Raw genomic sequence first — 13,890 nt, 5'->3', positions numbered from 1 at the left:
GTAGAATATGCTAACTCTATTCTTCCCATATCAAAGCAGCTGTGATCCCTTGTTCTCCAGTAGAATGTGTTTACTGTGTTATTCCCCTCTTTCTACCCAAAGAATGTGCTTGCTTAGGACTGTATTTTTAGTATTAATAAAGCATTTCTGACCAACTTTCTCCCTGTACAATAACATCACTATATTTCTCATATATAATACATTTGGACCTCGTTTTCACCCCATAGAATGTCCTTGCTTAGGACTATTTAAAAACTAAATAATAATAAAGCAATTCTGACAGCCTTTCTCCCTGTACAATATGATCACTCTATTTTTCTCATAACAAAAGCTATACTGACCTCCCTCCCTCTGTAGACAGGGCTGTTCAAGCTGTCCCAGGAGGACTTCTTTATCCGGCCATTGGAGCGGTCTAGTGATGAGTCGACGGCACCACAAGTCCACATTATCTACAAGCGCCACACCTCCCCCACCCAAAGCCAGTTGGTACAGCCCATCTCTGGAGACCATACCACCAACGGTACCTGTGGGGTCGAAGGTGAAGCCTCCCGTCGTGACCTGGCATCACACACTCCAATATAGAGGCCTTAGAGGATGGGGCTGTTCCAATACTTTAAAGATGCACCTTTCCTTCCCTTCCTTGAACTAATCACCAATCTCACAAGGTCGGATTGGACAAAACAAGGATCCCACTTCTGACAACAACTGATTTTACATGTCAGGTCCAACCTAACCCATCCAGATGGTGCCAGATCAGTCATGCTTCATGGAAGGGAGGATGCATTTTCTAAGTATTCAAACAGGGCCGATGCACTGAGAGATCCCTATCCCAACCTGGATCTATCACACAAACACATACACGTACAGTACACACACACACACACACACACACACACACACACACACACACACACACACACACACACACACACACACACACACACACACACCTGAATACCACTCTCTAGAGGTGGAGGAAGACGGCCTAGGAACAGTTGGGCTGGTAATGGGGCCTGTTTGAAATACCAGGAGCCTTAATTAAGCCCTGAAACACATTGCAGGATGAAATATCCGAGAGGCAGTATTATGCAGGAGAGATATGTAAATATGCCATTAGGAATTCATTGCAGGCCCCGGGACTTGAACTATTTTGAAAATAACTCTTTCGAACTCACTTAAACGTGCACTTCACTGGAGTCTTGGTTGACTTCACCCACAGGGAATAGGTCAAGAGAATTGTTGGAATAATCTGCAGATGGCTGGGGATGGTAGAGAGAACGAGGAAAGATCATCTGGCTTACCAGGCATTTTAGGAGGGAAATAAAACCGCTTCCACCAGACTTTAAACTTCTGTCTCAAGCATGCATTAAATCCCCACTTCCTCTCTCACAGGGTTAAGCCTGCGTAATCATTTAAATTCCCTCAAGACATTTAGAAAAGACTAAAGTGGCTCTGTTGTCCTCTCAATAGAGGACGTTTCTTTATAGAGTACATGTTATGTTCAACACAATGCATCAGTGTGTACAGTATAGGGTTCTAACGCTGTTGCCACACAGCCGACTTTTCATACATATGATGTACAGTTTTGGATAAATACACTTTTGACTATAATTGGTGTAATTGACCTGATCAAACACATAACATGTTTTACATAAACATCCCTTACGAAGTAACGAAGTTCAAACCAATCAAGGATAACACAAAAAAAGTCTGACTTATTCCATGGTATTTTTAAACACAATACTAAAGCTACAACTCTACAACCACAATATTTGTCACGGCTCCGTCCTCAGATCCCGCTGCGGCGTTGGAGCGTGTGGAGAGGCAACGGGAGCGCTGGGAGAGACGCCAGCCGAGGAAGAGGAGGATACGCCAGCGTTCCATCAGCAGGGAGAAGTGGGTGGAAACGCTGGTGGTGGCCGATTCCAAGATGGTGGAGTACCACGGCACCAAGGGCGTGGAGAGCTACGTACTGGCTGTCATGAACATCGTAAGTGTCTGCTAGCTGTCTGGACTGGCTGTCATGAACATCGTAAGTGTCTGCTAGCTGTCTGTACTGACTGTCATGAACATCGTAAGTGTCTGCTAGCCGTCTGGACTGACTGTCATGAACATCGTAAGTGTCTGCTAGCCGTCTGTACTGACTGTCATGAACATCGTAAGTGTCTGCTAGCCGTCTGTACTGACTGTCATGAACATCGTAAGTGTCTGCTAGCCGTCTGTACTGACTGTCATGAACATCGTAAGTGTCTGCTAGCCGTCTGTACTGACTGTCATGAACATCGTAAGTGTCTGCTAGCTGTCTGTACTGACTGTCATGAACATCGTAAGTGTCTGCTAGCCGTCTGTACTGACTGTCATGAACATCGTAAGTGTCTGCTAGCTGTCTGTACTGACAGTCATGAACATCGTAAGTGTCTGCTAGCCGTCTGTACTGACTGTCATGAACATCGTAAGTGTCTGCTAGCCGTCTGTACTGACTGTCATGAACATCGTAAGTGTCTGCTAGCTGTCTGTACTGACTGTCATGAACATCGTAAGTGTCTGCTAGCCGTCTGTACTGACTGTCATGAACATCGTAAGTGTCTGCTAGCTGTCTGTACTGACTGTCATGAACATCGTAAGTGTCTGCTAGCCGTCTGGACTGACTGTCATGAACATCGTAAGTGTCTGCTAGCTGTCTGTACTGACTGTCATGAACATCGTAAGTGTCTGCTAGCTGTCTGGACTGACTGTCATGAACATCGTAAGTGTCTGCTAGCCGTCTGTACTGACTGTCATGAACATCGTAAGTGTCTGCTAGCTGTCTGTACTGACTGTCATGAACATCGTAAGTGTCTGCTAGCCGTCTGGACTGACTGTCATGAACATCGTAAGTGTCTGCTAGCTGTCTGTACTGACTGTCATGAACATCATAAGTGTCTGCTAGCCCTCTGTCTCACTGGGTTTTCTTTTGGTAGGGTGTCAGAAACACCAAAGTTGTGGGTTTGATTCCAACTATTACCAAATATGGGCTAGTATGCTGGGTGTCAGCTGGGAGTAGCCTTTGGTCGGCTGAAATGCCCTTTTTCTATTTCCAGTGCAAACTTCTTGACCCTACTCTAAATCCGTCCCAGGGAACTAGGTGTCAAATAACTTGATTTACACATTAGCTTCTTTGCTTAGGTAGGCTGCAGCCTTGACAGTAATTATGTTGTCACTGTATGTAGGCGATGTTATGTAACATCCATGTCAACAACATCATCAAAAACATCCCATCTTGGCTGGCTCAATACCTATGCTAGATGCTTCCATGTGTTCCACCCTCATCTCTGTTCTGGTAGCATTGTAACATCATGATTTTGATTTATCACTCCTTCCCCATGTCCTGTAGCCCTCATCCCTCTTTTATCGCTCCTTCCCCATGTCCTGTAGCCCTCATCCCTCTCTTTTATCACTCCTTCCCCATGTCCTGTAGCCCTCATCCCTCTTTTATCACTCCTTCCCCATGTCCTGTAGCCCTCATCCCTCTCTTTTATCACTCCTTCCCCATGTCCTGTAGCCCTCATCCCTCTCTTTTATCACTCCTTCCCCATGTCCTGTAGCCCTCATCCCTCTCTTTTATCACTCCTTCCCCATGTCCTGTAGCCCTCATCCCTCTCTTTTATCACTCCTTCCCCATGTCCTGTAGCCCTCATCCCTCTCTTTTATCACTCCTTCCCCATGTCCTGTAGCCCTCATCCCTCTCTTTTATCACTCCTTCCCCATGTCCTGTAGCCCTCATCCCTCTCTTTTGTATATATCTTTTTTCCTGTCTCTCTTTTTCCAAATGACTACAACTTCCTGTGCACTGACCCTTGTGTTTTTAGCACTTCCTGGACGGAGGCCAGACCAAGTCATCTGACCTCATCCTCGCTCTATTGCCGTTGAGCGCATTAGGAAACTTTTTTCCAAAACACAGTAACTGTTGGGTCCGGCTGCAGCTGTAAAGGAGGGCTAGCATAGGACGGTGTATCAGGAAAGGGGATTTCAATAACAGAGCGCTCCCCTGGCTTCACCGGATCAAGTGGACAATAAGAAGAAGAGGAAACATTATCCTCCACATCCTCTCAGGTGTCTTGTTTTCAGCCCTGCAAACCTCTGCTTTGAACTCCACAGCCTCCTGTTATTGTGTCAAGGGAGACTGTAGCAATCGTACAGTGAGTGAAGCGCACTTCCACGGCAACAGAATTACACTGAGACTCCGATTTTTCTCTTTTAAAATAAATACCAAACAAAAAACATGCTGCACAACTACTTTTAACAATTTCCACTGAACATTTTACAAAAACACATTGCCAGTCCTTGTGCTTAGAGTTCTATGGTTTGTTAAACTTTGAAATCAATCGTTTTTGTTTGGTATACATTTTAAAGTGAAAAATCTGAGTCTCCTAATTCTGTTACCATGGAATTGCCCTGAAGCAAAACAAACAGAGATGTCATCATCTTCCTCGGGAGATGCAGGAGCTTTCCATTGTCTAAGTGTGTTGACTAGACTAGTGTGAGGACGGCCATGTTGAAACTCATTAAAAGGGTGAAGAAAGATGGTCTTTCAACAGCTCTCGCTTGATTTTGTCCATCTGTCTTCTGTGGGATGCTGTCTTCAAACTACATTGACATGCAGGATGACCGAGTATTTAAATATTCCCAAAAATGATAATAGTGTTTTGGGTGAAATGAAATGCAGCTAGTGTGAGAGCAATGTGTCTCGATGATGATCTAAACTACGACTCTTTTTATTCTCGGCATTACAACGACAGATAAATTGGCGGTGTGCAGTTTCACTTCAAAACGCCTTTGATGTTGGGAACAGTTTGGACCGTACCTAGTGTGATAGACCAGTTGGTTCAGTCGGGTACACGGCAGCAGGCACAATGCCTATTTGAGTTCCACTACAGTGCTATTTGTTCAGCTATGCTTTTCATCTCTTTTATACTGAAGGCTTTCCCTGCTTTTGGCAGTGGAGCAAGTACTGGGACTCGGGGACAAATAGCATTTATGATGAAAGAGTCCCTTCATACATTGTGCTGGTGATATGCTGTCTGCAATGTCACTATGACGAAGCCCTGCCTGCAGAGTTAGCGCTGTGTGGAATGCTTTGTACACCAACAAGGGACGGTCATGGATTCCAATGTGACCAATGTCAGGATCATTTAAAAAAAAACTTTCACACAAAGTCAAAGTAAACATTAAAAAAAAATTACGTTCTTATTGTTTCCACGGAGGGGATCCCGATGTGACCAATGTCAGGGGAATTTTTTCAAATCATTGAAACTAAGTTCATAATATCAGCTCAAATGTCCCAAGTCATATTATTCAATACCCACATAAGGTTGCGGTTTGGTATGGCTTTGTAAATTTCACTGGACCAACTTTTGGTCCTAAATCAGACGAAGTAGGCCTATAATTTGATACGTTTGACCACCACTGTAAGTTTTGGTAATTACTCATTTTCTCAAGCGTGAAATCCAAAAGCTTTGGTCCGTGACCACAATGAATCACTCTGACCAATGATGACGCAATGGAGAAGGTAAATATTACTCCGTGTTGTTGTGAACAGATCAGAACACATCCAAACACATTAAAAACCTTTATATAGAGCACACATCTATGTTGTAAAGGACATACTAAGGTGTTATACACAGCTTTATATCAGGGCTGTTCCTGGAGAGATACTGTCCTGTAGGTTTTCACTCCAACCCTAATCTAGCACACCTGATTCTGATGATTAGCTGAATCCGGTTAGTTACAACTGGGATTGGAGTGAAAACCCAAAGGACGGTAGCTCTCCAAGAACAGTGTTGGAGGGAAAACCCACAGGATGGTAGCTCTCCAAGAACAGTGTTGGAGGGAAAACCCACAGGACGGTAGCTCTCCAAGAACAGTGTTGGAGGGAAAACCCACAGGACGGTAGCTCTCCAGGAACAGGGTTGGAGTGAGAACCTACAGGAGGGTAGCTCTCCAAGAACAGTGTTGGAGTGAAAACCTACAGGAGGGTAGATCTCCAGGAACAGGGTTGGAGTGAAAACCTACAGGAGGGTAGCTCTCCAGGAACAGGGTTGGCTAGCCCTGCTTTATGTCTATGTCATTACAATGTGTGGCGCTTGTTCAAGGTTCATCAGTTCCTATGCTGCAGTGTGAGACTTCACACCGCCATACTAGATAGGTCTAGCTTTGACAGCTACAAGTGGTTGTCTATCAACGGCTTCAAGAGTAACCACACAATTCAGTAGATGGATTACTTCAAGACAAGCAGTCCTTAACGCGTCTGTTTTGAACGTCTGCTTCTTTCCGTCAGATAGGTCCGCTATTTTATCACACTCCAAGTCAGAACAGGAAAGGTGTCAGCATTGGGTCCTTGACTTCTAAACATAACGAGGACTAAGTAACCCTGGAAGAGTTAGAGCTGATTAAACCAGTCTTAAAGTATAAGTAACCCTGGAAGAGTTAGAGCTGATTAAACCAGTCTTAAAGTATAAGTAACCCTGGAAGAGTTAGAGCTGATTAAACCATTCTTAAAGTATAAGTAACCCTGGAAGAGTTAGACCTGATTAAACCGGTCTTAACGTATAAGTAACCCTGGAAGAGTTAGGGCTGATTTAAACCGGTCTTAACGTATAAGTAACCCTGGAAGAGTTAGAGCTGATTAAACCAGTCTTAAAGTATAAGTAATCCTGAAAGAGTTAGGGCTGATTTAAACCGGTCTTAACGTATAAGTAACCCTGGAAGAGTTAGAGCTGATTAAACCAGTCTTAAAGTATAAGTATCCCTGGAAGAGTTAGGGCTGATTTAAACCGGTCTTAACGTATAAGTAACCCTGGAAGAGTTAGAGCTGATTAAACCAGTCTTAACGTATAAGTAACCCTGGAAGAGTTAGAGCTGATTAAACCAGTCTTAAAGTATAAGTAATCCTGAAAGAGTTAGGGCTGATTTAAACCGGTCTTAACGTATAAGTAACCCTGGAAGAGTTAGAGCTGATTAAACCAGTCTTAAAGTATAAGTATCCCTGGAAGAGTTAGAGCTGATTAAACCAGTCTTAAAGTATAAGTAACCCTGGAAGAGTTAGAGCTGATTAAACCAGTCTTAAAGTATAAGTAACCCTGGAAGAGTTAGGGCTGATTTAAACCGGTCTTAACGTATAAGTAACCCTGGAAGAGTTAGAGCTGATTAAACCATTCTTAAAGTATAAGTAACCCTGGAAGAGTTAGGGCTGATTAAACCGGTCTTAACGTATAAGTAACCCTGGAAGAGTTAGAGCTGATTAAACCGGTCTTAACGTATAAGTAACCCTGGAAGAGTTAGGGCTGATTTAAACCGGTCTTAACGTATAAGTAACCCTGGAAGAGTTAGAGCTGATTAAACCAGTCTTAAAGTATAAGTAATCCTGAAAGAGTTAGGGCTGATTAAACCAGTCTTAAAGTATAAGTAACCCTGGAAGAGTTAGGGCTGATTTAAACCGGTCTTAACGTATAAGTAACCCTGGAAGAGTTAGAGCTGATTAAACCAGTCTTAAAGTATAAGTAATCCTGAAAGAGTTAGGGCTGATTTAAACCGGTCTTAACGTATAAGTAACCCTGGAAGAGTTAGAGCTGATTAAACCAGTCTTAAAGTATAAGTAACCCTGGAAGAGTTAGAGCTGATTAAACCAGTCTTAAAGTATAAGTAACCCTGGAAGAGTTAGAGCTGATTAAACCGGTCTTAACGTATAAGTAACCCTGGAAGAGTTAGGGCTGATTTAAACCGGTCTTAACGTATAAGTAACCCTGGAAGAGTTAGAGCTGATTAAACCAGTCTAAATACATTTCCCAGCACTTGGCTCAAACACATTATTAGTCTGCTGCCGTATGCCTCCCTCCTCCTGGAGAAGGGAAACAGTTGTTAGTGAAAATGAGCTCTCGCTTTCTATTTAACCAGGCACCCTAGCACCCGTTCAGTGAGCCTCCTGAGCCCCTACTTAACGTAGGACTAGAAACATAAAGCCAGCGTGTGTGTATTACAATGGGACCTGAAAATTGAGGTGTGTGTGTGTGTGTGTGTGTGTGTGTGTGTGTGTGTGTGTGTGTGTGTGTGTGTGTGTGTGTGTGTGTGTGTGTGTGTGTGTGTGGGCGGCTGCCTCCAAGATGTTGCTAATCAGCTCGGGTGAAAGCTGCTGCTGCTACTGCTGTGGTTGTTTGTTGTTACCAGAGAATCAAAGGAACCCTTAATTCACTACAACAGCTTGAGAGATAAGAGGGAGCAAGGGATGGATGAAAGGAATGAGGAGAGGGAGGGAAGGAGTGTGTGTATAGAGCTTTTCCAAATACCTAAAGGAAAGAAGTATTGTACCCTCCTGAAAGGGGTAAATGTGTAATTCAAATAACCTGGCCATCTGTCTCCTAAACCTGAACTGGAAAGATGGAAAATGTTAATACTGTAATCTGCAGAAGTGAGACCTGTGGATGTTGTTTTCTGCATCACATTGTTGCTTTGGAGAAATGTGAGCCGGGAACAGAAAGTTGACCGAAGTTATCAATCATTCTTTTGTGTTTCTGAAGGGATTTTCCAGACAGACTCATGTATAACTAATCATCACTGTCTGCTTTGCCTTGCCAGTGTAGTAGGAAACATTCCTCAGTAGACAAGACAGTCCTTTATTTACAAGACTGTGATATACCTCATATGAACTGTAGACCACACGTGGTCTCAATGACCAACATAATGGTAATGGATTGCCTATTTGTTGTGAAGGAAAACCTTTTGGCCCAACCCACTGAGTCTAAATCATGTCCATTCTGTTTCAGGTGTCAGGGTTGTTTCGTGATGCCAGCATTGGAAACCCCATCAACATCGTAGTGGTTCGTCTGATCCTGCTGGAGAAGGAAGAGGTAAGAGAACCACAGCTCAGGCCTGCACGTTACAAAACACTGTTAGCAAACCACTGTCATCGGAGCTCCGTTTTAAAGACAGATTTACTGAATCAGTGTTGAAAGACTTACAAAGGGTTCTTTTGTGGCATCAAATGACTGCCAGATCTTAATGACAATGACCATTAATCTTATCCTAAAACAAAACTGGCAGACTGACCACAGCAAGATATTTAATTAGATTTTAGCCATCTAAAACATAACAACAAAAAAGGTAACACAAAAATAGCTAATTATGAATTGATCACAAATCCTAACTCCAGTAGGCTGAAATAACAGATTCAAATGGCATGAGTCCCCGTGTCATACCAGGAAATTGAATATGTGACGCACATTGTAAAGATGATGTCGCAAAGTTATGTTGCTTTTCATGGTGTCGAGATTCCACTGTAGTTAAAACTAGTGTATGATCATGCATTGTCACTTGAAACGAAGCAGCTATGCTCTTGGTAATTGGTCTAAACTAGTTCCAATGTCATTTTCCATAAACGACCAAATAATATTATTAGTTTGTGTAATGATCTGAGGAAATTCTGACTACTGGCGATGACCGACTCCGTATGAGAGAGATTGAGAGGGGGAGACAGAAATGGAGAAATAGAGAAAAAGAGAGAGCGAGAGCCAGTACATAGTTACCTGCCTTTCTGTTTATTCAACTGTGAAGCAGTGTCTATTTCATTGTCCATCTTTGTAATGTTGTGCCATAATATCCTAGTCTTGGGGGAAAGGATTGTCTATTGCACTGCAACATTCTAGAGATTTACTTTGTTGGTGGAGGGGTGATAACAGAGAAGCTCATTAGCGAGAGAAGGAAAGCGAGAGCGAGAGTGAGAGATGGATAGCGCTAGCCCCATCTGACTACTGTCTCTATCCTCTTCCCCCTCCAGCCTTGTCGTCATCATCATAGCCAAGGCCTCAGTTACATCCTTCAGCCTTGTCATCATCACAGCCAATTCTTCAGTTACATCCTTCAAACAGCATTTTACATCAGAACACCACTGGCTCTCAGTGTAGGAAGTATAGGCCCCTACACCCTTCCCACAATGTGTTAGGAAGTGTAATGTGTAGCTAGTGCTGAAACAAATCTCTCTGAAGTCGTGGTTACTGGCTAATGGTAATGATGTAGTCTGAGAAAAAGCATGTAGGGTAAGCTTCCTAACCATTCCCTAACCAAATCGTCTGGAACTGTTCTAGAGGTCTCTGCTTCGTGTCTATATTTTGAAAGAGGAATTGGCCTGATCAACTCAAAAGTTTGTAGTAGAAAAATGTATACATTTCAAAAAAGAAAAACCCTCTTCCAGGGTTACTTCGGCACCAGCCTTATGCTTAGTCAGCTTTAGACAGTCGCCAAAACACGTTCGTTTGCACTGACCTCTCCTGCTAAAAAATAATAAATTAAAACTTAAAAGAAAACAGGTTTTTCCTTTTTTCAAATGTAGTGTCTATACGTTGACACACAACCATATAGTCTAGGTTCACTTTTCCTATGGGTCAGCTACTAGACTGTCGATGTTTACATCCCTGCAGAGTAAAGTCTGTGGTTGGCCATAATATGGTTCTCACTGGGTTGTCACTATCATGCTTGAAAGTGCACATTTGAACCTTGAATGCAGTTTTGACTCCTGAAGGTGAATCTAACTTTTCATCAAGAGCTAATAGCTCAAAGCTATGATAATATGGCCAATTGTATTCCTTTCTAGAATGGCTGTCTGGTAGAAACAATCTCCCAGCAACATCTTTTAAATGCCTCTAAAGCAGTGATGTAGGGGTAAAACAAAATTGGTGAGAAAACTCTCGGGTTGTAATGCTTCCTATTCTTTCAATGCTTTTTCAAACAAAGGTGTGTAAAGTGTGTTTACTTGACTACTGCTCTAAAGGGACCAGATAAACATCTCACAACCAGAAAACCAGTTTATATCCAGGAAATGATGTCATTATGACATCACATGCCATAAGCTACACAGCTTTAGGAAACCTCACCCCTGTTCATGAAGGTATCTGATGTTTCATTGTCTAACGTAACGATGACATCCCTGTGGTTGGCAGGAAGACCTGAAGATCACCCACCACGCTGACAACAGCCTGAGCAGTTTCTGTAAGTGGCAGAAACGTCTCAACGTGAAGGGAGAAGAACACGCGGTCCATCACGACGTGGCCGTCCTTCTCACCAGGTAATCCACTCGCACCAAGGCTGACTTCCATTTGCAGTCTATTGGGGAGAGGATGTATACTGAACAAAAATATAAAGGCAACATGCAACAATTTCAAAGATTTTACTGAGGTACAGTTCATATAAGAAAATCAGTCAATTGACATCTGTGGCATTGTGTTGTGTGACAAAACTGCACATTTTAGTGACTTTTTATTGTCCCAAGCACAAGGTGCACCTGTGTAATGGTCATGCTGTTTAATCATTTTCTTGATATGCCACACCTGTCAGGTGGATAGATTATCTTGGCAAAGGAGAAATGCTCACTGACAAGGATGTAAACAAATTTGTACCCAAACATTTTAGATAAATAAGCTTTTGTGTATATGGAACATTTCTGGGATATTTTATTTTAGCTCATGAAACATGGGGCCAACACTTTACATGTTGCGTTTATATTTTTTGTTCAGTGTACTTTCCTCTCCTTACTTGTGCTTTCTGAATAGTAGTACCTTTTGGTGCTGTCCTCAAAGCTGAAGGAAGTGTACTGTCCTCCTCGCAAGCGTCTGTCCTATTTTATTTATCTCGAAACGCCCAAAATTGATTTCTCCTCACCATTCAGTCATGGAGGACAGTCCTTTTAAAACAATGAATGGAATGAATGTGAGACATTACATGTAGAACACCATACTGGAACAAAACAGCCTTGAGATCCTTCGCCGACCTTCGCCGACCTTCCCCTCCCATTGATGGCCTGATTGTTATTCGCTGTAGTTTTTTACCACCAGAAACTAATTGTATTTTCCCTTCTTAATTGAATAGACCTTTTTTTCCTCCCTCGCTCCATCTCTTTGATGAGACCGCTTTCCACTCAAAGCCACTCATTAAACTACGACTCTTGTTTGACAAACTAGTGCAATTAGAGGCTCCACCAGAACTTTAATTTGAGCAGCGCCACAACAACAAGGATATTTCCAGAGATTTGGTGACATTCCCTGGACCTTTTTCAGAAGGTAGTTGGAGCTCCTGAGTTGTGCTTTTCTGCAATTGTGTTAATTTAAGTAGCTTTTCCACAGAGACTCATCCTACCAGTCATGGTCTCGATAGATTCAGCACATTAAACACATGTCAAGAGTAGGAAGTGATGATGTTAATGGTCATTGTTGTGCTCCTTATTACAATGTTTCAGTCCTTCTCTCCCTCTGTCCTCTCCTTCTCTCCCGCTCTCCTCCCTTTTCCTCTCTCTCTCTCCCTCCTCCCCTCTCCTTCTCCTTCCCTTTTCCTCTCCCTCCTCTCCTCAGAAAGGACATCTGTACAGCCATCAATAAGCCATGTGAGACCCTGGGCCTGTCTCATGTGGCAGGCATGTGTCAGCCCCACCGCAGCTGCAGCATCAGTGAGGACACGGGCCTGCCGCTGGCCTTCACCGTCACCCACGAGCTCGGGCACAAGTAAGTGCATCGCATGTGCACATGGACACATACACGCACACACTCACACTACACCTCATATAACTTTCTGTCACTTGGTTGTGTATTTTTTTATTTTTTTTATTTCACCTTTATTTAACCATGTAGGCTAGTTGAGAACAAGTTCTCATTTACAACTGCGACCTGGCCAAGATAAATCAAAGCAGTGTGACACAAACAACAACCCAGAGTTACACATGGAATAAACAAACATACAGTCAATAATACAATAGAGAAAGTCTATATACAGTGTGTGCAAATGAGGTAGGATAAGGTGGGTGAGGCAATAAATAGGCCATAGTGGAAAAAAATAATTACAGTATGGCAAATTAAACATTGGGGTGATAGATGTGAAGAAGATGAGTGTGCAAGTAGCGGTACTGGGGTGCAAAGGAGCAAAATAAATAACAATATGGTGATGAGGTAGTTGGATGGGCTATTTACAGATGGGCTATGTACAGGTGCAGTGATCTGTGAGCTGCTCTGACAGCTGGTGCTTAAAGCTAGTGAGGGAGAGATGAGTCTCCAGCTTCAGTGATTTTTGCAGTTCATTCCAGTCATTGGCACCAGAGAACTGGAAGGAAAGGCGGCCGAAGGAGGAGTTGGCTTTGGGGAGGACCAGTGAAATATACCTGCTGGAGCGCTTGCTACGGGTGGATGCTGCTATGGTGACCAGTGAGCTGAGATAAGGCGGGGCTTTACCTAGCAATGACTTATAGATGACCTGGAGCCAGTGGGTTTGGCGACTGATATAAAGCGAGGGGCAGCCAACGAGTGTAACGGTTGTCGTCGGATATAGACCAAAATGCAGCGGGGAAATGTGCACTCATCTTCTTTATTATAAACGGACAAGAAGGAGAACCAAAACAAACATGTACACAAAGAAAACACACCGACTAATCACAAGCTGGTAAGGCACAAGGCTATACACAGAACAATCTCCCACAAAATACTCAACAAACACATACCTATATATAGGACTCTCAATCAGAGGCAACTAGAAAACACCTGCCTCCAATTGAGAGTCCAACCCCAATTAACAAAACATAGAAAGACAAAAGACTAGACAGAACATAGAAATACACTAACATAGAACAGTGCCCAAAAACCCCCGGAATACATAAATCAAATACCCTACTAAACAAACCACCACCCCGAACCATATAAAACAAATACCCTCTGCCACGTCCTGACCAAACTACAATAACAAATAACCCCTATTACTGGTCAGGACGTGACAACGAGAGCATACAGGTCGCAGTGGTGGGTAGTATATGGGGCTTTGGATGGGACTGTGATAGACTGCATCCAATTTGCTGAGTAGAGTGTTGGAGGCTATTTTGTAAATGAC

At 43.1% G+C, this 13,890-nt stretch overlaps 1 protein-coding gene across 1 annotated transcript in view; it reads left to right on the top strand.

The window, feature by feature from the left end:
- Positions 1–13,890, top strand: part of LOC106562791 (A disintegrin and metalloproteinase with thrombospondin motifs 7) — a 156,312-nt gene that overhangs the window by 9,932 nt on the left and 132,490 nt on the right. Inside the window, 5 exon segments of the mRNA XM_045688866.1 lie at positions 358–538; positions 1,794–1,990; positions 8,799–8,882; positions 10,968–11,092; positions 12,372–12,521. Of these exon segments, the coding sequence (XP_045544822.1) occupies positions 358–538; positions 1,794–1,990; positions 8,799–8,882; positions 10,968–11,092; positions 12,372–12,521 (737 nt within the window).

This window comes from Salmo salar, chromosome ssa11 (assembly GCF_905237065.1).
Source record: "Salmo salar chromosome ssa11, Ssal_v3.1, whole genome shotgun sequence".
Classification (NCBI taxonomy): domain Eukaryota; kingdom Metazoa; phylum Chordata; class Actinopteri; order Salmoniformes; family Salmonidae; genus Salmo; species Salmo salar.
Note: the sequence above shows the minus strand (reverse complement) of the source record. Positions and strands in the feature narration are given on the sequence as shown.